The sequence below is a fragment of the Anarrhichthys ocellatus genome, unplaced genomic scaffold (assembly GCF_004355925.1).
Source record: "Anarrhichthys ocellatus isolate YVR2014 unplaced genomic scaffold, GSC_Weel_1.0 scaffold32, whole genome shotgun sequence".
Lineage (NCBI taxonomy): Eukaryota > Metazoa > Chordata > Actinopteri > Perciformes > Anarhichadidae > Anarrhichthys > Anarrhichthys ocellatus.
The window spans coordinates 3,140,347-3,166,875 of NW_022280062.1; the positions used below are offsets into that span (position 1 = coordinate 3,140,347).

The window sequence follows — 26,529 nt, forward strand, 5'->3', positions numbered from 1 at the left end:
CACACACACACACACACACACACACACACACACACACACAATCCCAAGTTCTTGTGTTGGTTTGATATTGTAGCTTAATTTTGGAAACGATGAACAAAATACTTTTGATATAAATAGAATCAGTTATTCTACTGAGGGTGAACTGGCAGTATATGATTAAAGAGTATAAGAAGTGTGCAGTGGTGTGATGTAAAGGCAGGTTTGATTGTTTTTTGTCCTGCCTTTGGCCATGTCCAGACTTTATCCCTGTGTAAAAAGAACACAGCCCTCTCATGAATTTGTATGAGGCTAGTCCAGCGACAAACAACAACAATAACAACAACGCAGGATCGTCCTGCAAAAAAGCTGTTGTCTCAGTTCGGTGAAAAAAAACGACCTAATCACATCAACATTTTTGTTCTTTTTTTCTAATGATCTGTCTCTTTAGATCCATAGGAAGGGGAACATACCATATCTCTCTACTGACCTTCCAAGTCCAGGCTGCCCAGGATGTCCTCTTGACTGTCTGAGCTCATCGACGACGATGAGTCCAGGTTGTCATTGTCAGATTGCTCTTCCTCCAGGTCAGGTAACCTGCAGGCCAAGTCCACCCTGGAAATAACAAAACAAGATATTATTATTCAAACTCATGTCATTTATATGCATTACCCACCGGGCATTTAACTTCAATGAAAAGAATCTCAGCTCACTTTTCTTGCTTGATGGATTTGATCCTATCGATGAGGGTCCTCTCCATTTCGTCAGAATTTGTTTGGTCTGGAACATCGAGCTCTGAAGGCTTTTCAACAAGCTGCACAGAGATCACAGTGGTTGGAGTAGGTTTGGGTTTCAGCTGATAAATTAAGACACTGGCTTCAAATCAAATTCATTTTATTCCAAAAAAATGAGCTACTACTGTAACATACTCTTAAGAATGTAAAAGTGTATCCATCAAGTCTTTTAGATGCAAAAAAGGTGTTTTTTCTTTGATTAAACATTATATGCATTAAATATTGGGTGACAGTGTGGCTAACTCTGTCTTACACTAGCCATCTCCCAGTTTTCCTCAGTATTATGTATCTTATTCCAGCCAGATTGCCGGATGTAAAAACTTAAATTGACCCAGGTATTATTCTTTTGGTCTCGAAGTTTTCCCTCACCGTGTTTTGTCTCCTCAGTTTGAGCTGATTGACAGCCAGGGCCTCTGCGTATTCCAGCTCCTGGATATTCTGCATCTTCTCATTGTAGCGTCTGAGCTGCTCACAGATCAGGATATCAACACACCTGCAGGCAACACGGTCGAAGATGAATACACCCCCATAAAAACAATGTCCATCTCTAGAAATAAATACCGTGTATCCAACAAGAGCACGTACAGTATTTTGAGGACCCCACCTAGACTGATCCCTACCGGTGACCTCTTTATATCTTTATGATCCGTACTAATTTTTGGATTGTATATACTGTATTTATATTTGTATTTGCACCTTATTGTTATCTTAGACTTCTTGTATTTGCACTCTTTCCACTTTGTATTGCAAAATTGCAAATAAATAAAATACAATGTCCTGAAGAGTGGAGTGTGCAGTATCACTCACATTGTAGTCTTGCCCACATCCTTCATACCCAGGAAGGGGTCATCCACATCAGGTGAACGCAGTACGCAGGGGGCAAACACGATAGCAAGAGAGCTTGGTGACATCTTATTGTGCTCTTCCTCCTTTGCAACCCTAAAAAAAAAAAAAAAAAAAAGACACTCACATGAAGCTCTCAAAGGACTTTTATCTCACACAAGTCGACAACAGAATCAAATAATCACTGTGAGGAGTGGAGGATTCTTCGCATCACACATTTTAGAATATTGTGGAAATCTTTTTTTTTGGCTACAGACAGGACATAAGCATTACAGTTAATGAGTAGACACAGAAGAAGGGAATAAGGGATCGTCCTACCTGACAAGGTGAAAGATGAGTCGCTCCAACGTGTTGTAATTGGCAGGCGGAAGTTCATCAACCTTTTGGTATACAGCCCTTATCCTCTCAGCTTTCTCTGGCAGCTCTGGGGCCAAAAAAAACATGGAGATCAACAGGGTTGCCCTTCAAACAAAGGATTTTGGCGTCTAATCGATTAGTTGATTTAATCGACAGATCTGTAGAACCAAGGTTCTCCACAAAGAATCACACAAAAGCAACACTATAAATTATAAAGTGCATATAAGTTTTTTTGAAATAAGTCATTCAGCATGAGAAAACATTTAAAAAATGACTAATTGCCTAAAGAAATCTTAGATGACTAAAACCAAAATAACAGATTAGTTGACTAATCGACTTAGAGGGAGCAGTCCTAGAGAACTTGAAAATCTGGTCAGAGTAACATTCATATCAGGAATTTCTATCACTTATGACAAGTAGATCATAAATAAAGCTCAAAGGATTATTCTTATTCATTGATCGGCAACTATTTTAATAATTGATTCATCGGTAAGTAATTTTCTAGCAAATAAGCCAAAAGAAATGACTAGTTGCAGCTTCTCCAATGTGGGGATTGGCTGTTTTTTTCAGTTTAACATACCATCAATATTTACTCACCCACGGCATGCAGGAAGCCGCTGTAGAGGGAGAAGGTCATGAGGGGGTCCGGCAGCTCTCTGAGCCAACGCTTAACCAGACCTGTGATGGTGTGGATGGAGTAGTTGTCTAAACAGGGCCCTTCAGGATCTAATGCCACAAAACAGAACACACAGATGAAACGCACCAAAAAACATACAATAATATTATTATGACTTTTCATTCCTCATAATCAGGGGTCAAAGGATGTGATTCAAAGTATTGTGTTTTATAGTTCCTTAAAATTGTTTTAAAAACACAGCATACAAGGTATCATGAGTTCTGAAGTTATTATTTCCCTTAATTTCAACAACAAATAAGTGAACATACACAATAACAGAGGAGTGAAAGAATGTAGAGAGAATATGGGAAATCCTGTGGCTGTCCTTGCTGCACACCAGTCGTGTAATGTTATGTTGAACTCTAACATAAGCTGACTAATTTGAATAGATTTGTTGTGTTCCTAAAACAACATTTTGTGCATTACAAGTTGAGGCTGGTGTGCAGAGAATTACTTACCAGTCTGCAGAATCTGGTGGAGCTCCCTCGCTCGGCAGGTTGAGCCCGACTTGCGGTAAATACCCTCCGTGTAGAGGCCGTTCAGCTCCACGTGCATCAGCAACAACTCCACCACTTTGGGCACAGGGTTGGCTTTACTGGTGAGGACAGACACCTGCACCCCAAAGTGAAGGGAGCCTGGTACACTGTCATCCTATCACAAGAAAAGACAAGAGGAGGTTAAAATAAAGTTATTCTATCATAATATGGTATTTGTAGGAGTATTTAAAAATGTTAATCTACCTGTCTGGCACAGCGTGTCGAGCAATCTGTGATGATATTGGACAGGCATTTCTTGTGACATATTAACTTGCAAGCTTAAAATAAAAAAAGAGGGAAAAAAAAAAAAAAAGAGTTAAATTTAATTGTGTCCCTCTTTTGAACATTAAAAAAACAACCACATTTTGTGTTCATGCAGCTCTTTGAACTCACCACTGCACATGTAGGCTTTCTCCATTCCCCAGATGTAGGAGCCACACAAGTCACACGACTGCATGATGTTCACCTGGTATGTGCTGAACAGGTGATCCAGAGGACTATTAGGCTGTAGAGAGAGGATGTACAGACAATGCACTGGGATGAGTTACATGGACGTGCAATGCAAAAACTTCACAATGCAGATAATGATATTCAACGTACACATTTTTCCTTTTTCCTCCTCTTCTTCGTCGTCGTCTTGGTGGCCTGAGAAAAGCCAGAAGTGAGATTTATGAACGAGTCAAGGGATAGTTTATACCCACCAAGTCGTTTAGAGACTGACGATTGACTGAAAATCTCCGATTTACCTTGGCTGGTTCAGACTTCACTCGTTTTCGCTCGCCCCTTATAAAGCCGTCCAGCACAGACTGAAACAAGTTGACCACCAACGAGACCTCCGTCTTCTTCTTGGACCCTGCTAGTGTGTTCACTTTGTTGCGGTAGCCCTTCATCAGATCTTTGTAGCCAATTTGGGGCTTCTGTTGGTCGCAGAGTGTTCATGAAAAGTCAGTGACCACTTTCCACCATCTTAATTTGGCTCATTTGTAAGACATTCAGTAGCAAAACAACAATAAGTGACTTAATGGTTAAGACTTACAGATTGTACAGAGGAAGAAGCTGAACTGACCTTGACGGAGTACATGCCTTTGATGGTATCTCTGAACTGCATGGTGGCTGAGAGGAAGATGCTCTCTGTTGGTGACAGATCTTTTCTACTTCGCAACTCATTCACCTGAGGACCAAGACGAGGAAAGTATGAACAGGTGGAACACAACATTTTTCACATTTGAGAGGGGTATGGCATGCAACAAAGGACGGTTAAGTGGCCTGTGATTTAACCTTTTGGCTGCCGGGGTAACATTCTTTGGAGATTGGACAATAATAATAAAAAAAAAAATTGTGTAACTCTTCCACTATGAAAATGAACACATTACATATATTTTATGTCTGTGTACATTGACCAGTAAATTGTGAATTCATACATTATCAAAACTCTACACATAAAATCGAGCTAGTTTTTAATTTGACCTTTATTGAACCTTTACTTTTAGCAGGATAATCCCATCGAGATATATAATCTCTTTTCCAAGGGAGTCTTTCCTAAGAAGGCAGCAAATAAGTTTCACATAAAAATACAAATTACAGACTTAAAAACAAATTTTATTAGATTAATTTATGAATTAATTAATAAAGTTGTTCATTAACAGTTGAAATAGCCCTTAATCCTGTTTTTATAATGTTGCATGCTTACAAAATAATCTAGTTTAAAATGACTCTGTAGCACTTTTACCAAAGTTATTTCACAGTGTTCCCCCCCAGTTACACATTAATTTAATAATGCCACTTTTAACAACATTGTTGTTGTTGGTTATGTACACCATATCGCCCCTCAGCCACTCACACTGCCCCATCCATGACAGCTGGATGTGTGTGCTAAATGTATATTTATTCTGTGGATAGATAAAAAGTGTGAGATTCTGTAGCTGGGCGACAGTATATGACTGCACATCTACAGTAGAAACAAGCGAGAGCCATATGTGTGTCAAGATTTGAACGTGCTGAAAGTAAAACCCGAGTTAGCTGCTCTCCTCCTCCGGTGTAGATCTCACCTGATTGCCGAGGAATTCGTCCAGGTTTCGCAGCTCGTTGGGGTCGGTGATCTCGCGGTCCAGAGACGTGTTACCCTGCAACGCCCGTGTGGCCCGGCTGATTCGAATGGTCGGGTTTCGGCTGACCCTCTCACTGTCGTGGTTTGACCTGTGGTAGGGATGTGGAGTGTAGCTGGCCAAGGTGACTGCAGTCAGACGAGGGAGATGTGGCATTATTAGTCTGACACGACAGTTCAACAGTTTAACAAGAAATCTACTGGTGATGAACAGGATTGTTCTTCAAGATGATCAGAAAATAACCTCCAGATGGCAGTAAAGATAAGTCCCACATACATTTACTACAGTGCTTTCAACTGTCCCTTTTGCTTCATATTTAAAGTGTAGGAGTATATTTCTAATACTCTGCATTGTACAACTAAATATATTAAGATTGCTGCTTTTGGTCACCTGTATTTGATGGAGGGTCGTTGACCGGGGAATATTTAGGCGCCCGCTTTTTCAGGAATTTGCTGAGAAACCAAATCCTGTACAAAAGACAGTCTGTATCAACTCCATGCAGCAATATATCAACTACAGTAAGTATTGTTAAAACATGAAGCTTGGTCCTGAAAACATTGAACAATTTCCTTTGAACTGGAGTGAGAGAGTTTTACCTCTCAGGAGTTGTGAGTTGTGATTGGTTAGATCCCCGTTGTCCCGAGTCCTCATTGGTGCTTTTGGCTAGAAAACTGAACCTTGACCCATCAGTTTCTGCTGGTACCTGCAACAGTATCAAAACATGAACATGCTCTAAGCCATAATATATAACTTGCTAACCAAAAACTCGAAAGAACAAACTATCGTAAGAAAACCACCTTTCCCCACCATGCAGCGGCTGCACCACCACCAAACCACACCACATAAAACTGATGAATTATTAGCAACATAGCAGTAGTCCTTCACCATTTTTAACTCATGCAAAGCTGCACTGTCTCCTGCCACCAGCTGAACGTTGACCTTTTTGGATTTAATCTGTATGAGCAAAGTTAGTACATATATCAATAACATTGTGTTAAAACGTTTGTTATTTACAGATTCAAGTGATTCTTAAATCTTCCCCCGTTTATAAATTATGTTCATTATTAAATGTGAGTTTTTGTGAGTAACAATATTCCAGTGATGTTTATTCAATGATTAGTTTATGTTATGATGCCATGTACAGTAGATTAAAGTGTGTCCATGACAAAAGACAAAAGACTGAACAAAAATCAAATAGTGTCATATAATTGCCTAAATCAGATTCATTAATCATAATTCATTCATTGTATGGTATTTTAGGTTTTTGTACTATAAACATGAACAAAATGAACAGAAATTAAGCAACAAGCTAAAATAATTAAAGTTACAATCCCCGTCTTCATTTTAAAGTGACGAAGAAACAGTGACTGAAAAGCAATACACCATATTCTGTGGTAACTCTGAACTGTACCTGCTGACCTGAAGCTCATTTAAGAAAAAAAAAAAAAAAAAAAAAAAAAAAAAAAAAAGAGTCAAACAATATCAGAAATGGGCTTTTAAGATTTCCTTTTTGTGTTTCGGAAACGAGAGAACTTTTTTTTTTTTCTCCTTGGCTGCGGCACAGAAACGATAAGTGTCCCAGAGCAATGCAACCTTCAATCCGTTTGGGACATACACATGCAAGGCCTGCATGCAGAGGAGAGCCGTGGTCGGTCTAAATGTCCCTTCGGTCAGTACCTTGACCTGGGATTTGGAGGCCCGGAGATCCATGCTACTGGCCGCGCCCCTCAGGTTGGCTACATGGGGGCTGATGGGAGGCAGCGGAAAGCTCCAGTACTCGCTCTCCTTGGAGATCCCAAAGTTCAATAGACTGCTGCGGGCGTAGGCTAAGCGCCGCTTGCGTTTGGGCTGCTTGCGGAAACGCACCCTGACCTGATTGGGCCAGGAAACGTGATGAGGCACAGACTGGGAGCCCTTCTTTGATTCATGCGTAAGGAGCCTCCATTTGTGTAGTTGTCAGTTTACAGCACACATAACTACAGTTCTTTGAAATGCCAACATTTATTGTTGTACAGGACACTTGCAACTGTATGAGGAGCAAAACGTTAAATGGATTGAATGTTCTAGAGTTTCTAAAATGATGTAATACCATATTGACAAAGATTACCTCGTTGGTAGAGGGTGAGCCATCAGAGCCTGATGAGCTGATCGTTGATAGTTCATCAACAGACAAGGACTTCCCTTTGAGCCTGCGTTGCAGAAGGAAAGAAGAGCAGAGCTGTGGACTATTGTGGGACTGTGCAAGTATTGGTACCAGCATAAAGATAAAAATGATTGCCATGTAGACACAAAGGAAGTTTATGATTTATTAAAAGAGCTTGTTGGGGCCATATTAACAGATGTCCGACATTTGTGGAGAAAGATTTCTCTGACTTTAGGATGCTTACTGAAACTCTTTCCGAACGCCTTGTCGCCGCCGTAGTTCTGGACTTGATTCATCCGTCCGTTCTCCGTCGCTCTTTCTTCCCGTCCACCGCTCCGCCTTCTCCTTGAAGGCCCCACCATCTGTGTAGCGCTGTAGCGAGCTGCTTTTAGAGGGGCTGGTGCGGTCATCACTGCCAACTTTAGGTTCCAGTGGGAGGGAGAGGGGCCTGTTGAGAGGGGGAGGGGATCCTCTGCCCTCTCGCTTCTCTCTGCTCCTGGACCTCTGCTGGGTCCTGTTGGGGCTGAGCTCCACTTTTTGCTGCCTGGTCAACTCCCTTTTTGTCAAACTGTTATGTAAGAGCCACTAAATCAGACTGGCATCACAAAAACATATCCATAATACAAAGGCTTATGCTTTATTTTCAGTTTGGAATCAAATTCCACCTAAAATGCACATGCTGTACAGTAAACTGAACAGAACAGAAAATGCCAAAAATATTTGTTTATGCTTTTTAATATTTGACCACTACAGTAACTAGCATTTTTATTTACATTGCTTCTATGGCTTTGTAAGAAAATTGTTTTTTCAAAGACAAGCGCACTATTTGATTTGGTTTTTAAACAAACATTGAGTAAAATTGTGATCATAGAGGCTCATTTCAGTCAGGGTTGGGTGGATGGCATGCAGCACATTATCCCAGTACACCCGTCATGTTATGTCAACAAAATGGACCCAATATTTACACTTTTCATTTTCACGTGTCTTGGGGAACCTGCTAAAATACATGTGCTGGCTTCTTTTCTAAAAACATGCAGTTGTGTAGGTTTAGTACGTACCTGTCCCGTCCAGGCCGGGCCTTGGACATGTTCTTATCATCCGTCTTATGTTGGTGATTTGACTTCTTGAGTGAACTCCTCCATGCTGTCTGGATCACCGTAGCAGCTCGGTTTTGGTTCTCATAAAACCCACGCCAGTTTCTCTAAAAAAAAAACCACCGGAAATCCTCTGTCAACTTTAATCTGTTGTACTTTAACTCGTTTGTGTGACTTTATTTTTCTTTTTTCGACAGGATACCGAGTAGGAAAGACACAGGGATGTACAATATTATTTTTCTGTTTTAGTTTCTACTAGGCACTGTTGTATTACTTCTTATACACTTTATAACTTTACTTTTTAATCTTACATTGTTGTAATTTACTTTTTCTATTTTATTATTTTACTATATTTACTGTTATTGCTATTTGGCACTGGTGTCAGTATTTGTTCTTAAACACTTAATACTCTATTGTTGTAAATAATAAAAAGATTTTCTTTTGTTGTTTGCTCTTTTTTACAGTATTTTATACGATGAATGGTACCTGTATAATCATTGTGGCATCTCTTTTTTGCAGGAAGTGCATCCTTAACAGAATGGCACGGAACCAGCGCTGCATGATGATGATGTGACGCATCATTTCTTTGTTGTGAGTGTCTTGGAGCAGTTGCCGCTCCTTCTCCTTGAGAAACACCTGAGTAGATGAAAGAGAGCCACACAAATGATGAAACCACTGGGAACATCTATACTGTGTTATCTGTGGTACATTTTAATACATGCATTACTTACATTATGTGACTTTTATGTGTTTTTATGACTTTAAGTAAAGCATGAAATCTGCTATGTCTTTTTAGGAAGTGATTCATGACAATAATGAACTTTAAGAGACATTTTAATGTTCACAAAATTCCTGCTTGTCACGTCATTTGTTGGATGCGTTAAATTCAAAACATATCAACAGAAATAGGGTACATGCAGTACTCATGGGTGACCTAAGTATGAAGTAATTTCCCAGGCATGGCAACGTTTCATCCTCTGACCATTGTGATACAGAGGACCATAAGTTCAGAATAAATGACTGACATGATCAAGAATATTTACCTTGGTTTTTCCTATTTGATAAGCGGTCTTATCCAGCTCCATCTTCTCAAGCAGTTCAGTTATGTGCTCTGGCGTCACAGTAGCTCCTTTTGGAAGCAACATTCTGAACTTCTCAAAAAATCCCTGTCATCAAAAGAAAATGGTTTCAGAAGTGCAAAGTGCTTTCTTCTCACTAGCCAGGTTTCCTTCTAAATGTGTCACAAACTTGAATTTCGATAAAATCTGCGAAAGAACATGCGAATCAATGTTTGTTTTCATCCGCTAAAGTTATGCAATTATTAGGAGCTGGTTCACCCAGATGAGCAGTAGGTGGCACCAATTCTACAGTCGGAAAACCATTTCACCATTGCAGAAGAAGAGGGCGCAGCAAGATGATGTAATTAAAAGAGCACCAGTCGACCTCAAACGGTGAAAAACATTGCAGGAAACTTGATAGAAATATGACATTTCTGTTTGTTTTTAATGTAATAATGTGAAGAAGGTCACATCAGATCTGTGTGGAGCAACGACGAGACTCCTTAATCTGCTGCTATCTTTCATCTCTTCAGCAGACCAGAAGCTTCAGTGGAAGTGGAAGTCTCATGCATCATGTACTTCATCATATATTTGCTAAATCTGTTTCCATTGCACTTTGTCAAATTTTGCTTTTAACGGTACACCAACTTTTTCACCTAAACCAAGCGTAAAAACATAATTCAGAAGGATTGCCCACCTCGAATGTGTATTTGGCACTGTAGCCGGACTTCTGGATCTGAACCATCTGCAGTATTCCATGGTACTTGATTTGCCGAAGCACAAGTTCATCATCGAAGTGCAGCTCCTTCTGCAAAAGCAAAACATTTCCCCCAGTGATGACCTGTGTTATACGGTCCAACATGTAGGATTACATTAACAATGAGGATGATGGAACAGAATCACAGATGCCGTTACCTTTTCAGCGTTGGAGCGAACACAGAAAATAAAGAATGGCTCGGCTTTTTCAATTGCCTCCATCAGCTTTCCGAGTGAGGTCTGTGAGACACAGAAGTGCAGTGAGCGATGGTTGATTGTTTTGTTATTATGATAGTATATTATCTTTTTCCTAAAATGAAAGGAACTGTTTGGAGTTTTTTCAAAAGCCATCCCCCTTTTCATTCTCTGTACTCTTGTAGTACAGTACGTGAGTCGGCCTCTGCAAACAATGAATCTCATTTCGAGACTTGAATCAAACTCTTCCCTGCCACAAACATGAATGCAACATGAAGTGATGATTAAAGTTATCCTTTATGAAACAGAGCCATAATGGTCAGCAAAAGGTGCAGAGAGAACAAACCTGAAACTGAGTGCCAACTGTCGGGGGCATTGTCCTCCGATGAGGGTGGAAGATGAATTTGCTGGTTTGGTCGTGTGCGGCGAGTCCAACAATATGTCTGAGGGACTGCAAATCCACGAGGTTCTGTTTGAAGAAACAGAATAAAGTCTGTAAGCTTTCTGACTCCCGCAACAAAAGGACTTTGGAGGGAGACATGGATGAAAGGATGAGCTGAAGAATGAACAAACTCATTTTCACTTTTTAAGATGGACAAACATCAGTGTAAGAGTGCTGGTTTTGAAATTATGTAAAAAGCTGTGAGCTTCACCAACACTGCACCCGTTTGTAGCAGCAATCTCCTCTCTCTCTCTGGTAATCCACATTACCACTGTCACTGTTGTCGTCTGTGTATTGGCAAATAACCTTCTCGCAAAATGAATCTTCAGACTCTGTTTTAAAAGTTTACTCAACCAGATTCATTCTGTGCTCAATGCTATGACGTAATCAGTAGCCTTACTAAAGGAGCATGTCAACGTCTTTGCTACTAAATAACCAAACATCGTATTAACTCTAATGTGGCTCCTACACCACCATTAGCAGTTTACCTTTGGAATGAGCTGCTTGTGTCGACTGCCTCGATTTTTCCTGCAGAAAAGACAAAAAAGATGAAGTGTTTCCATTCAACATGCAGCTCTGGAAATAAAAAACAAAAAAGCTAACACATCAAAATCAGTGTGTTTAAACTAAAGCCATGAGGCCCACTTACTTTCTCTTTTCATAATTGACAAAGATGTCTTCAAATGCATCAAGAGGATGTTCATCAGAGCGATCAAAGGAGAAATCCAGAGTCAGGCTGTTGCTGTAAATGTCAGAAAGGTACTTTTATTATTTATTATTTATTTTAAGGTGTATTTTTTTCTTTTGACAAGCATACAGTAACAGGTGACCATTAATGTTAAGGCACATGCATTGTTTGTTCTGGGTCACTATTTTGTCTTTGAAAAAGAGTGTGACGGTTGTTTTGTGAGAATACATTTTCTTGTTGTGATCTTGTGTTTATGTAATATGGTCTAAGGCTTCTCTTTCATAAGAGATCTCAATGAGATATCCTTAATAAATAAAGCTTATCTAACTAATTATCTAAGAATAAATGAGTAAATGAATGAAAAAGTAATTAATATAGTATTTGTGCCTGTGTTTGTGATGTAATCTAGATGATCGATCGCTACAGTTGTTAATCAATTGTTAATTCTCTAAAACAGAAAATGCCTGCCTGATTTAAAACCCATTGTCAGTTTGAATACATTGGGTTGTATCATAATGAAAAGTAAGTTGGAACAGAGACGTGTCAGTGGCAGTAGAATCCACTATAACCGCATTAGTGTAGTACATTTACCTGGACAGTCTCTCCAAAGCACTGCTGCTCTTTTTCATCTCTTTGAGGGTTTTGCGAGAGCCTCGTCGAGCAGATACTGTGGCGACAAAACAACAAATCAGTTGTATGTAATGAAACATTTCTCAAAAGAATAAGAACATGTTGATGAGATGGAAGCTGACTGAGTCATTCAGAAAACATCAGTTAAACAAACATGTCATTCCTGCAAAGATGCATCTGACATTTTTTTTTTTTTTTTTTAAACAAGGTGAATTATTTCAGCTGCTGAAAATGAACATGTAAAAAAAATACATGTGTCATACCAAAAAGACATCACTTTGGTCTGTGACTCAAATAAATACATATAAATATAGAGTGTATGCTTAGATGTCAGCTCGATTAGCAACTAAAGCTACTTACGTGATTCTGCCCGCTGGCGTCCCAGTTTCTTGAATACTGCGAGGATGCGGATGGTGGCTCGGAGGACTCCCCATCTGAACAGAGCTTCTGGACTGGATGCAACCAACTGATGAACAAACGCCCGCTCGCTGCTCCGTAGAAGTGATATGACTTCAGGACGCATGTGCTCCGTGTTTTTCTGCCGGAAATCCTTTAGAACAAAAAGAATCACGATTAACATGCTGTATTCCTTGTTTTCTTCTTGCAGTTGCACAAGGGAGCCCCACATGCATTACTTGTATTCACAACCTTCAACTTCACAGTGCAACAACAGTCTTCTTGGGGGGAGGGCGCAGCATTAATCATTCACTTAGTTCAAAGATTTTCCAGGTTTTTCTCACGGTGGCTTATCTAACAAGGCTACTGCAGACCCATCACTGTGTTACAGTGTACTTTTGTTGAATTTCAAATGTGTATTATTTACTTTGTAGAATAAAGATGTTTGCAGTGTGGGAAATATACCCCACCTTGATGTGATATTTAATCCTTCCAGCAAAGTGTCGAATGACAAAAGTAGGCTCTCCATGTGAGGACAGAACAAATAATGGGTTGTCCCTATGTTGCTGCTTCAACTTGTCCAACAGGGTTTCATCTGTGGCCTGAGGGACTCTGAAGATACACAGAGAGAAAGACAGAATATCAGTATCCGTTTCCTAAAAAACAATGTATCGACCCATACAAAGGAATCCTCAGTTATAACCCACTAGAACTGTGTGGCGGTGTCTGTATCTGCAGAGACCAGGCCTTCTGCCTGTATTTTCTTATTTTGTGTTGTTCGGGGCGTTTCTGGGCACCAACCTCTATAAAAAAACATAGCGACCAGGTGCCAGATCGTAAGCACGCATTCCAAGAGGAATCTACGAAAATAGCGGACACAGCTCGGACAAAATGTTAACATAGCAAGCGAAAAGCCAAGCGGACAAAGCTCTTTCTAAAACGGGACTCAATCAACAGTTGACTTTCACCATACGAATACATATGCATAACATACGGTATGTGGTAAAGAATATCAACAGCAACATCAACTCATCGACTAGAAAGGTAGAAAAACACTTGCTGAGATGATGATTTCACTGAATTTTTACTGAAAAAACTATACAATACAAAAATAATATTTATTTTTTTGAGTTTTTTCTAATATCAATTTACAATGAACATGCATGCAGTTTTGCTTCCTTAAGGCATGTTGACATCCATGTAACATGAATTTGATATCCTTTCATTTTGACCCGACAAAGATCCAAGCAGGATCGAAACATGCATTTTAATTTCTTTGACCCATATGATATTAATATGATATTACCATCACTTAATTTAATTTCATGTTTATTTGGTAAGGACAAATACATATACATAGAGAATTGCAAAACAAGTGTCCAATGCAGTGCATCACAGCCTTTTTAGCTACTGCTAATTTCCCATCATATGTTGAGTGTGAGAAATCACAGCGGGGGGGAATGTTACATGTTCACCTACTTGCTCTCCATATCCAGCAGGTCAAAGAGTCCAGTTGACTCCTTGCTGATCAGCTGAATGCAGCCGCTGTTGTCAGTGTAGTCGATGTTTTGCCAGGTGATGCCCTCTGACACATAATCTTCCTGTAATATATTGAAATTTCAACAAATATGTAAATCGGTTACTCGGGGGTAAATGTAAATTAATGTGTCTCTGTGGCACTGACGAAGAGATGTATTCGTAACAGCCAAACAGTAAATACAGTGTCTGCAAGTTTCAAGACTACTTAATGCCAACTGGATTCAAAAATAATAAACAAAAAATGGAAAGCACCAAGAAACACTTAAAGGACATTTAATAAAAAGTGCCGGCCATGCAGAGACCAAATACAGAATGAATACTAACCACCCCTGAATGTCACGAAAGATTCAAATGAAGAAAAAAAAAAAAAACACTGACTTGCTCGAGCTTGAAGACGTGCTGGTTGATGTAATACTGCAGTTTCTCATTAGAGTAGTTGATGCACAGCTGCTCAAAGCTGTTTGTCTGGAGGTTCTCGAATCCAAACATATCCAGGACGCCGATGGACAAACACTAAAAACACAACAGAAAACAGCACAATTCATAACCAACATACAAAACAGCAGCACACTAGAACCTTGATCATAATATTCAATAGCTACATTAAGTGACGATAAACCTATGTTCTTATGCATGTTTGTATTTCTGATATGAAATGCAACTTTGACTTCAGATACACGAGAGCACATCATATAATTCCCTTTTCAGCATTGCATTTGATGATACTTTGTTATATTTGAATATGATTTAAAAATGTTCCAGTGGGCAAATTAACTTTGAAGTCAAAATCATGCAGATTGAAAGTAGTTTTTCCCTGTCCAATTTGACTAAACATGTAGGCCTCCTGCAGCCAATGCTGCAGTTTATGCCTGCGAGACTTACGGTGACCGACTCCTTCATGTCTCGTCTGTTGAACATTGCGTGGTTGATGTGAAGGATGATCCAGTCAAACAGAGCGCTGTATAAAGACTTGGCCATGGAGTCCCGCACTGTGGAGGCCTAAACGCACAGAAACACCACACAAAGCTAATTACAACTCAAACTCAAGTGAAATAAAAAGCTTTTGCAGACCTCAACTCATATTAAACATATTCATATCATATTTAATAATTAAACATAAAGGGGCAGCTCTAATACTACATTTCACTATATACCTCTTGTAGTGTGTACTGCGATACTACGGTGGCGTTGGCGGTCATTACTCTCCTCTTGGTCAAAGCCTTGACCAGTTGCTCCTTTTTCACCTAGAAAAACAGTTATACAGAGAGTTTCACAACACTGTCACACATTATTTATCCCACACAAAAGCCCTAGTAATGACTCAAACACAACAGGTTGAAACATGTTTGTTCTTAAACAACAACAGGTTGAAACATGTTTGTTCTTAAACAACAACAGAGAGCTATTTTAGGTGTAGTGATGACGCAGTTCATTTCCAAGAGTTACTGTGATTTCATCCCAAGTACAGGCTTTTTATTGAACACCAGAAATCAAATGGAGACTGTAGATGATAACTCCAGATGATAATTTAGCAATTAGCATAATCAATTGTTTCACTTCGGGAACGTACTTTGAGCAGGTTAGACAGTGTGGACAAAACTTCAGCAGGTCCAACATCCAGGACTTCAGTGGCCTCCGACTGTGTGTACGTCACATTGCCCAGGTGCAGGATGGCAGAGAGGATGGAAAATATTCTGCACAGTAGAAGTAGACACACACAGACAGATGGCTTATTTCTGGCTGAAAAGCATATACATCATTTTGACTAGCTGTGTATTTTCAGTTGCATACTTTATATTCCATGAAATATCCATATTAAAATACACATGAGATATCTCAATATCCATTTAAACAACAAATCTGACTGACTTGTTTCATATTCGGCATGTCTCTAATAACCCAAAGGCCGGTGTGCATGTGTAGCTAACAGCTGAACATTGCTATGTTGATGTTATATCAGTGTTGCCTTCTGAGCTCGTCTAGTACTGTAGAGGATAATAGTAGTCGATAGGTGATGACGGGTGACGCCATGAAGTTACACCATTGGCCCTTGTTCTTTCAAAATGAATGGGCTCGACAGTGATGACGTCTTTGCCTCTGCGATCAATCACGTGACCAACTTTCTCAATACACACGAGGTTGTTGCGCAACGTGTTTGTCACTACCGTCACCTGAAAACCTCAGACCAGAAGTTTGTGTCACTGTTTTTTTCTGTATAAATGTATATTTTCCTGTATATATACACATTATGTTTCAAACGTGGTGTTTCAATCCTATATTTAGGGTGTCGACACAGTTTGATGAATATGTTATGAGAGTAACTGTAGCGAGTGTGTGGTCGAGGAGGAGAGCGAGATTGACATTGGATGCACTCAGAGAGCAGACAGGTGTTGACAATCGGGTGCAGAGAAGGAATGACCAGTAACGTTGTCAGGCGGTAGTAAATGTACAGTGCAGGTTTCCGCTTGTTCATGAATAAATGCTGCAGCTCACCTAAGTGAGAATCAACAAAACAAGGTCCAACTGTGCATTGCTCTGTAGAAGCCGTCACTGTCTCTTCAGTGTGGTTATTCACCAGGACGACCAACCTGAACAGATTACAAACTATGCTGCTCACGCTTTAATGTGTGCGAGGCGTCCTGAGGCCGTCAGGCGCTTGACGACACGCTTACCGCATTTTTCCCCTGCTTGACTTGACAAGCCGTGACCTGTTACAGACACCAGTGTAGAAATGAGGAACTCTTCAGACAGTGTTCAGTTAAAGAACAAATGACTTTGCCTACCTACAATATCTTTCGATTGTAACAGCTATCTGTGAGCTGTGTGTAAGCGTTGTATACACCGTCTGACTGAGATTGATGTCGGGCTGTGTACAGCAAATATTTGCTGTAAATCCTAGCTTTCTTCTTCCTCCAAGTGAGCGCGCTGAATAATGATAATATACATTTCTGGTCTTCTGGCATGTGCTGTTGTGTTATGTTGAACAGAAAAATAACCTAATTATTATTTACAAACAAAGTGTTTTGTGGGCACATTTTACACTGGACAATTAACTTTTAACTTGTCCTAAAAGGTCAGTAAAGCTACACTGGTCAGTTTGACTCCGGCCTTCAGCTTTGCTGTTGTGTTGTTTATTATCAAAATCATACATACTGTTTCTTGGTGGAGGCCAGGAAGCCAACCATCTCCATAGCTTGATGGAGCCTCTTGTACTCATGCCCAAGTTTCTCCTCGTCATCTAAAGGGAGCACTTCCTGCAGAACAATCAGAAGGGATACGAAGAGAAAGAGGTGCTTAATATTATAACGCACAGCCACAGAGGTGTATGAATGGAAACAGAGAACACCGGCAATCTAAAAGGTCCACACATGTAGAAACCAGACAAAGGAATTGTCTCTTTTCTTGTTGTTGTTTTAATCCAAAATGATCGACTCCCTCACTTTTACTAATTCATTGATTTCTTGTTAATATTTGAGGTTTAATCTGATTCTCTATAATGTACTTTGGTCAACATGTGTTATTTGTAAGTGCTCTCTATAAATAGATTGACTTGGCTATACAAGATTTTACAGGTAAATTCAGTGAGTGACAGTAAACTATGCTGCACCCGACTGAGCTAAAAGGCTATTATATTAGATTATATCATGTATTATATTATAATTTATATCCTAATGTTTGACCAAAGCTATAACAAAAGACGTACAGAAGCTATTTATAAGAATTAGTTGAGACTGCAGCTGGCACGCCATAAATCATTAACTCAAAACACAAAACATAAAAAAGGGAGAATATGGGAAATTGCTGGTGGTTAGTCCATGTTGAAAGATTACTTGAAAGCAGACAGAAACAAAGCTTTTCAGTTGGTGTCAGTGTGTTTTTTAGTCCACACCAGGGTTCAATTAAATAATAACATTTTTAAAAGACATAAATAAAAAGGACTAAATAGGCAACAGTATCATTATGTGAACATGGCCTGAAATTCTCAATATAATAAAATGATTTTGAGGGAAAGCAGCTTAGTGAAGCCTAGTTTAACTGCAGTTTAACAGTTTTATGTGAGCGAGAAGTTTCTAGATGTTGTGGGTCTGTCTCTATAAAACATCTACCTTTGGTTTTCCCCGTTTGACAATATAAAGCTGGTCCTCCCCCGTCTCTGCTGTTGTAAAGTGTGTGGATCAAAGGTACCTGCTTGAGGTAGAGATAATCTTGCGGCTTCAACAGATGGAACTCCTTTTTCTCGTCTTTGGATGCGCCCACCAGCAGATAGTAAAACACGTGATAGCTCCTGCGGGTCAGAGGTCACAGAGCACCATTATACACAATCAGGGCTCACGTAAGTTTCATTTCAACTCTGTTTCCGAGTGTCTTTAATATACCTCTCCCCTTGATCTCTGGACACCAGGCGGAACTTATCCAGTAGGTACTTCTTAATAACTGCCCTGCAAGAGACACAAGAAGAGAATGTCAACAAAACCTATGAAGCTTTGGTGCGGTTGCCAACATTGCACAATTATGACACAAGGAAAACGAACTGTTAAACTAAACAAATATATCAACCAAGATAAAGTAAACTCTGCTGCAGAAGCCTTGAAGATTTACTAAATAAGTAGCGAAGGTTGGTGAGAAACATAAAACATGAAGCCTTACCCTCTGATGACACCGTTCTCCAGATAGTTGAGCTGGATGAACTTCCCAAAGCGACTGGAGTTGTTATTCTCTGCCGTTTTAGCGTTGCCAAAGGCCTGTTTAAAACATAGCGAACATAAGTTTTCACTGAAATAAACAGACAAATGTGTAGGCATATTTCTCACAGACACTGGCACCCACAAGTAAACACTGCAAATGTTTACAGCACAGAGCAGCGATCCAATAAATAACTTTGGTTTTTGGATGGCAGAGTCGTTCCCGGTCCAACGACAGAAAATGAGGACCATTCATCTGCGGATCTTGCTGTTGTTGGGGAAAATACTAATTTTTATGGTCATGTTTTTGTTGGCAACATTATGAAACATTGAAGATCAAGTTGGCCCAACTCTGAACTAGGACTTTTCATTATCACTTAAACTGTTGATTATTTTCTCGGTTAATTGATTCATTTTTAGTCTAACATTTTTGGGTAAAGTGTCAAAAACTTCCCAGAGCCCAAGGTGACGTCTTGAAATTGCTCGGTTTGTCCAAAAAAGATTGACTGATTGATTATCCCACTATTTGTTGCAGCTTTGCTCTGAACAAATTAAGTGAAAGCAAAGCCGCTCTCATGCGCGTCGTCTGCAACAACATCTGAGAAAGAATCAGCATTCAGACAAATTAGACATCAATTGAAAACAGAGTTAGTAGGCATCATCTCACTGATACAGAGGCCCTAAGAGGCATGTGAGGAAATATAAATCTGGTGATCCATTTTCTAAGTCTGATCTAAATTGTTTTCTGTGCCAGGATCATTTCGTTTTTTGTTGTCTTCCAGGTGAGTTTTAATTCCTCCATGCATTCTAAACACAAGGTACATATGTTGTATGTTAACAAGTTATGCAAATTAAAACTCACTGAAAGAAAACACGAATGCTTTTAGTCATATTTAGTAGATTTGCACTGAAGCTTCTTGTGGCCGAAAGTAGTATTACAGCAACAAACAATTGTGGCAAAACATTTTTTTTCTCTCTACACAAAACTTTTCTTACAGTTGAAAACTATTAATGAACTTAGGTGAAAAAAGGTTTGATATGTATGATAATATGAAGCAGTACTTAAAGAAAACTGCTATTGTTTCACCAATGTTATGAATGGTAAATCACTAAATCTGGTGAGAAGGAACTACTGATTAGTCAACTACCACAAAATTGACAGCGATCCTAACAATTGATGAATTTATCAATTCAAAGTTATTTGTAATAAACGGCCAACATTAGTTGATTTTTAAGTCATTAAATTAAATAACTTTATTTTTTAACAATGCAAGTAATTTAAAAACACTTTGGGATCTGAAAAACTGGATGAGAATTTGCCATCATCTTCTAACCTAAACAATTAATCAAAAAACAAACTGCTATGATAATCAATGATGAAGATTGTTCATTAGCCGCATCCCAAGAGGAAACTTTATGATTGACGTCACAGTTACATGTTTTGTTATTCTGTGTGACTAGAGACGGTATCCAAGGTTCACTATCAACAACTAAACAGACTCCACCTACGCAGAGTCCCCACTGACTGACACATACAGGATTATGAGTGCTAATGGTTGCAGCTGACTCTGGATCAGCTTTTACTTCCCAAGTTTGAACCATTTCCCAAAGGAGAATAAAAATCCAAACTGAGCCCATGTCTGACGTACTGTTCTCCCTCATTCCAGATGGAGATATGCTGATGGTCGTGTCTTAACAGGCAATGCTTGCACAAAGAGCGAGCCAGACCTGCAGAATGTACTGAATGCACGCTGGCAGGTAAACCTTTGAATTACTGGAATGTTCCTTCCCTGTGCACCTCTGTAAATACAGAGCATGGTTTTCATTGTCAACCAGATCAATCTAACATATATGAAGACGTTGAAGAACAGCACGTGGTGAGAAGACGGTGTGTGGAGGAGGGAGAGAAACAGATGTTTGCCACGTCGTAGTTTGAGGTATAGATCCTCTGAAGGACACTATCATAGGGACGGCCAGGTTGAAATCACTCCTCCAAAAACTAATGATGCATTCAGGTAGAGCTGGTTTGTTTGTCAAGTAACACAAATTCCAGGCTTATCATCAGGAATTTGGCCTCGAAAAACTGGTGGGAAATGTGGGAAATACCAGTGGAAAACTGGAACAGGTTCGATGACGCCTGATTTGACCGAATGAGCTGTGACATTTCACTTCGAAAGATGATGGACACGGGGAATACTGTTTATTTAGAAAATGGACAAACTGATTTAATCGAACAATCTCTGCATTCAGCTTCTCAAATGTCAGGATTTGCTGCTTTTCTATCGTTTACATTAGGGTTGGGCGATATGGAGAAAATCAAGTGCCATATTAGAATAGACAAAATCTAAGCTATCTAGTCTCGTATCACGGTATTGATATAATATCTATGTATTGCTCAGCCCCAGTTTACAGCATTATAGATTAAATGTCTTTGGATTTTGGGCTGATGTCTGACAGAATCAAGCAGTTTGAAAATGCCACTTACAAATGTCTTTGTAATTGAGGTTGACATTTTTTACTATATTCTGGCATTAACCAAACAAATAATCGATAGATTCATTGACATTCAAAATAACTGTTCGATTCAGCCCTAATCAATTGAATTCTAATGCTGTCTACAAAGTATATTAGGCTGCTAAAAAGGAAAGAAACTATGACAATGGAGTGTTAAAGGCCTCAAGGTTTCAAAAAAAATCCTATAAATCACAAGAAAAAAAACGGTCTGAAAAAAATTAATTTGTTTTTTCTAGCACAAATGTTTTTTGTCTGCTTGCTTTTTGTTTTGCAACCCCTTGAATGGGTCACAATCCCCCGGTTGGGAACGACTGGTCAATGACCACCTAGTGGTGATGTGAGATTTCACATCTGACTTTGTGAGTTGCAGATCTACCCCACCTGAACATTGTATTAAACAACTGATGCTAAATGAATTGCGGGATACTGAATGATGAAAATGATATACATCAGTTGTGTCTTAAAGTTCAGACAAAAGAGAACATTGGGATAAAAAATGGTTTCGACCAGATTACACCTTGAAAACGTAGACCTCAGAGAATCAGAGATCCCTCAATCAAAACACAGCTGAACAAAAGGGGGAAGAAAGCTGGAAGAAAGAGCAGAGAGAGAGTGAGAGAGACTTCATGGCCTAGGTTTGCCCACAGACCTGGCTGAGCCTGTTCTGACACGTTCCTGCTTCTCTTCTCTCTCAGGTGATCCCTCAAAGACAACGCCCTGCAAACTACCCCTCTGGAGCTGGCTACCTACTGCACATTTTTTCCCATATTTGAATACAACTGTGATAGGCTGCAGTGTCACAATCGTGTGCAGTTTCCGCAACATTCTGATGTCAAGTGAGATAACATTGAATTCAAAGATAGAAGGAAAGAAAAATAAGTCACGGTTTTGTAATTCCAGGTAAAAAGGAAGAAGTATTTTAGGGTGAGACTTGTGCATATAAAGGAAATTCAAAGACAGCAGAGGGTGTTTTGCAAAGCAGCCAAACTACAGGACCATATAGAAAAACAACAACTGATTAACACACAACTTGATCCTCATTACGACAGTAGGCAGCTTGCCAATAGGTCTGGCTTGGCCTACATTGATATCCAGTTTGGGTGTAAACACTTGTGCATGTTCTAAGGCTAACTGTTGTGCAATGACATCTCTATTTTCCCTAAGTTTGTTCCTTATTGACCCAGTAAAAAAAAAAAAAAAAAAAAAATCACAACAGAACAACGAGCCACTTTCCAGCTAAATCTCTGCTTCCTTGAATGCCTTTCAGGAGAAGAGCTTAAAAGAACACACTGCCAAGAAGTTAACAGGAAAAATACTTCAGCTGTTGCTTAAGAAACACGTTGGACTCGTTCAGAGAGAGAATCCATATTTAGTCAATCTCTAATGATAAGCTGACCCCATGGTGTGTGTGTGTCGGGGTGTGTGTGTGACCAGTAACAAAGCGGGCCAGGATCCTTGGTGAAAAAGGTTAGTCACTCTATTGATGGATGGATATACTATGTGCACTTTCACACTGATTGGTAGCTGGAACACATTTAACTGGTGCAAAGTGAAGAGACACAAGCAGCACTTTCGAAAGCAGCATGAAATAAAACAATTTGTTTTGTATCATAAATGAGCGGAAACCAACTAATGCATTGGCTCCCACTTGGCGATGTGTTCTCAAAAAGTTCAGTAAAGCTGGTTTTCTTGTCAGTCATCATTTAAACACATTGTGCAATTCAATAAACTGAACTGAAACAGAAAGCACACATCACGGGGAAATGTGTCGCCCCGTTACTCATTGAAGAGATAGTTACTGGAACACATGTGGCTACCAATAAAGAAACCTTTTAACCTAAATGAGTGAGACTGAAGTTTTTGGGTTTTTTTAAAAGTCTGAATTCCTAGTTTTGCTCTTTTGTGCTTTTTTGATTTGAACTAAATCCAAATGTGAGAGGAATGTCACGATACAAACTATGCAAACACTGACATTTAAAATATACCGTATTACTGATCATCAAAATTCAGCATGAACTATACAGATGTTCTGTATTACTATTCAAACTGGTAAATGTTTGTTGCCCTGATGAATTTGAAATACCAGAGTTCTTCCAAATCATAGATCAGACAGCCTCTTTGTGGTTATTGTTGATAACAACAATTCACTCTTTTTCATTGCAGGAAGTGAATAACACGTGGTGCTGATGTTACATATTTCTCCTATGAGGGAGGTGGTTTCTTTATGTCACAGGTCTAAAGAGAAGGATATGAATAAAGAGTGGGTTATTTGTATGAAAGTAGTTTCAGTTAGCTGAACTCTGACCAACAAAACAAGAAAGAAGTCTCTAAATTGCCTGTTTCGTCCAACCAGCAGTGATAAAAGAAATACAGATACTCTATTTGCATTAATGTTAAAGGGACAGTTCACCCCAAAATCAAAGATACATATTCTTTATTTTACCTGTTGTGCTATTTATCAATCTAAATTGTTTTGGTGCGACTGGCCTGGGCTCAATCCGCAGCGCCCACGGGACCATAATAAGAGGCAGCACGGAGTCGTGTCATTAAAGCAGCACAATCTCGGTCTCTCACTCTTACACACACATATTTTTTTTTAACAAAATGTGTCATAATGAGTCCTCAAGTGCTGTTTTTACTCCTCGTGTGGACGGCGTACACTCGCCTCTTTCTGTGCTCAGCATCTCCTCTCATCATCCCTCTGTGTGTGTGTGTGTGTGTGTGTGTGTGTGTGTGTGTGTGGGAGTGCAGACATACCTGAAATTCACATTTGCGGGCCCTCTCCCCCCTAAACGGTGGCATTTTGAGGCTGCCGTCTCCAGCCGTTAAGCCTCTTGTAAGGCTGTGTAAGTTCTCTAGAAACTCACAATAAAACTGTCTATGTTGACAAATAGCACTACAGGTAAGATTGTCTTGATTTGGGGCTGAACTGTCCCTTTAAGAAGTCAATCCTAACAGTTGAGAATCTGGAACCAGAAAATATTTGTCAGTTTTTGCTTGATGAATGACCCGATTAATAATATTATATTAATTAATATTAATTTTCTGTTGATCGACTGATTGCCTGGCCCTTGGCCTTTTGAAGGATATTTGTTATCTGATACAGATAATGAGACAAAAGTTTTCAACTCTCATCTTCATACCTCTACAAAGTTAACAATGTGGACTGCTGCAACAGACGGGGGGTGTTAGTTGTTTTTCCAGGCGATTCACATCACTGTGACCTACCTCTAGCACCGGGCTGGCCCCGAGGATGGTCCGTTCAATTCCGCTGGAGTACGTCTTCTGGCTGAGGGCCGTCAGGCAGTGGATGAGATAACTGCTGCTCTCAGTCTTCCCTGAGCAGCTCTCACCAGACAACACAATGCACTGGTTGACCTGCCGATTCAGCATTGCCTGGAAGGCCACGTCTGCTATGGCAAATATATGAGGGCTGAGTTTGCCCAGTGGCTGGTTGTCGTACATCTTGACATACTTGGGATTGTAGTAAAGAGGAAGGAACTTATTGGGATTGATGGCGATGAGGATGTTGCTGGCGTAGGTGTAGATTTTGAGCTTGTAGAAGCGCTGGCGTAAAGCCTCCAGAATACTCTCCTCGGTCACAGTTTGTAGGTTACAGAGGTCCGCATAGTCCTCACCGCTGTTTTCTACTTGGTTGCCTCCATTGTTGGCTTGCTGGTCCTGCAGGATGAAGTAGTACCCATGGCTCTGAGGGTGCCACCTCTGTGTCCCTGGCGGCCACAGCAGAACTCTCTCCAAAGGGCGGTCCCCAGCCTCCAGCAGCCTCTCCTCTTTCCCATGTCTCCTGACCTCCAGCAGGCTGTACGTTCGGCTGGCATCCAGGCCCAGAGTGACCACGGCATTGCGGATGACCGTCCGTACCGTGTCCGCAGCGCTGACCTGCAGGGGACAGTAGGTGGCTGTGTCCTGGGAAAGCCTGGGGTAGATCTGCACAACACGGGCCTCTCTATCATGTTCTGTAGTGCTCATCCTGATATGCAGACAGGCGTCAGCATAACTCACTGGGCGTACTCTCTGCCAGCATCCACTGTAGAAACACACACATTATGTGACCAAATGGCAGTTTAACATGAAGGGGAATAAAAAGTAGGACTTATTGTAAGAGCACAGGTCAATCTAAGGTTGATTTGCATTTTAAACATGTTCTTTAGTGTAAAATGTATTTATTTCTGGTACAAAAACTTCTGCAACAGGCAAATAAAAACGCATGTCTATCAAATTGCCTTTGTTTGCACATGCAAATAGGGCTACCTGCTGTGTAAACGACAGCCGACATTTTCCTTATTCCCATTCAAATTCCCACTTATGCATCCGTCCATAAAAGTGTCAAACAAAACCAAAATGTCAAAATAAGTCTGACCTTTTGAGAAATAAACACTCATTTTAATCTTTAAAAAGCCGAAATACTCCTGAAAGCGACGAGAAGAGGATCTCTGGCGTTAACGCACTCCTACCGCACAACCTCAGGAAAGAAAAAAAGTTCATTCACCTGAGTTTCCCCAACAACAAAAAGATGAGCCAAGAAGCTGCTTATTACCCGTTTTAAATGATAGAAAGTATATTCCCTTCTGTTCGGAGACGTTAACGCTCTTATAGACTACAGCTTCTTTAAGAAATCGAGATTAATGACTCCGCGTCGTCCTGATCGAAAAGTTAGGCTCACTTTACTTCCTCGATTTCTGACACACACAAACACACCCACCCGTCGACGAGCTGGAAATAAATGTCTTTCCCTTCACTGACCTGAGAGCGGTCACAGTTCAGCCAACAGGAGAAAAAAAACCCACCACGGGACTTTGTGTCGGGGCGAAAGAAGGTGACAGTGGGTACGTCCCAAGTCTCTTAATTGCATCCCCGTTTCGCTCACTTGCGTCCTTTCCTTGCGTCTTAGTCCCTCCCACCTGAGATGCACGGAAACCATGCGAGGAGAGAGGAAACGAGGAAATATGTTTTAAAAAGCGTCACATGAAGCGGACGTCTGTGATGACTGCGGCCGCTGATCACAGCTGGATCAGCTGTCAGTCGACTCTAACAGCTGGAGAGACTTTTGAGAAGTTTGTGTCTAAACACATGATCACTGTACT

At 40.1% G+C, this 26,529-nt stretch overlaps 1 protein-coding gene across 8 annotated transcripts in view; it reads right to left on the reverse strand.

Moving 5' to 3' along the window:
- LOC116393066 (myosin IXb) overlaps positions 1 to 26,312 on the reverse strand; it is a 27,580-nt gene extending 1,268 nt beyond the window's left edge. For 2 of the 8 annotated variants that reach the window (XM_031864989.1, XM_031864995.1), the window contains exons 1-40: positions 26,233 to 26,312; positions 24,653 to 25,472; positions 18,876 to 18,970; positions 18,605 to 18,667; positions 18,414 to 18,513; positions 17,382 to 17,482; positions 15,799 to 15,922; positions 15,383 to 15,472; positions 15,111 to 15,227; positions 14,607 to 14,741; positions 14,169 to 14,290; positions 13,160 to 13,301; positions 12,654 to 12,843; positions 12,255 to 12,330; positions 11,625 to 11,717; positions 11,464 to 11,503; positions 10,880 to 11,002; positions 10,498 to 10,578; positions 10,280 to 10,390; positions 9,568 to 9,690; positions 9,011 to 9,160; positions 8,489 to 8,631; positions 7,675 to 7,998; positions 7,395 to 7,476; positions 6,965 to 7,159; positions 5,884 to 5,990; positions 5,678 to 5,754; positions 5,231 to 5,415; positions 4,249 to 4,353; positions 3,929 to 4,099; positions 3,783 to 3,827; positions 3,576 to 3,687; positions 3,387 to 3,460; positions 3,105 to 3,297; positions 2,568 to 2,696; positions 1,932 to 2,037; positions 1,578 to 1,709; positions 1,140 to 1,263; positions 690 to 790; positions 467 to 591 (exon numbers count right to left, since the gene is read on the reverse strand). In XM_031864989.1, coding sequence (XP_031720849.1) covers positions 467 to 591; positions 690 to 790; positions 1,140 to 1,263; positions 1,578 to 1,709; positions 1,932 to 2,037; positions 2,568 to 2,696; positions 3,105 to 3,297; positions 3,387 to 3,460; positions 3,576 to 3,687; positions 3,783 to 3,827; positions 3,929 to 4,099; positions 4,249 to 4,353; positions 5,231 to 5,415; positions 5,678 to 5,754; positions 5,884 to 5,990; positions 6,965 to 7,159; positions 7,395 to 7,476; positions 7,675 to 7,998; positions 8,489 to 8,631; positions 9,011 to 9,160; positions 9,568 to 9,690; positions 10,280 to 10,390; positions 10,498 to 10,578; positions 10,880 to 11,002; positions 11,464 to 11,503; positions 11,625 to 11,717; positions 12,255 to 12,330; positions 12,654 to 12,843; positions 13,160 to 13,301; positions 14,169 to 14,290; positions 14,607 to 14,741; positions 15,111 to 15,227; positions 15,383 to 15,472; positions 15,799 to 15,922; positions 17,382 to 17,482; positions 18,414 to 18,513; positions 18,605 to 18,667; positions 18,876 to 18,970; positions 24,653 to 25,472; positions 26,233 to 26,297 — 5,491 coding nt within the window. In that variant the 5' untranslated portion in view covers positions 26,298 to 26,312. The other 6 variants (XM_031864993.1, XM_031864990.1, XM_031864992.1 and 3 more) reach the window with 6 other exon arrangements.
- Positions 26,313 to 26,529: the final 217 nt, after the last annotated feature.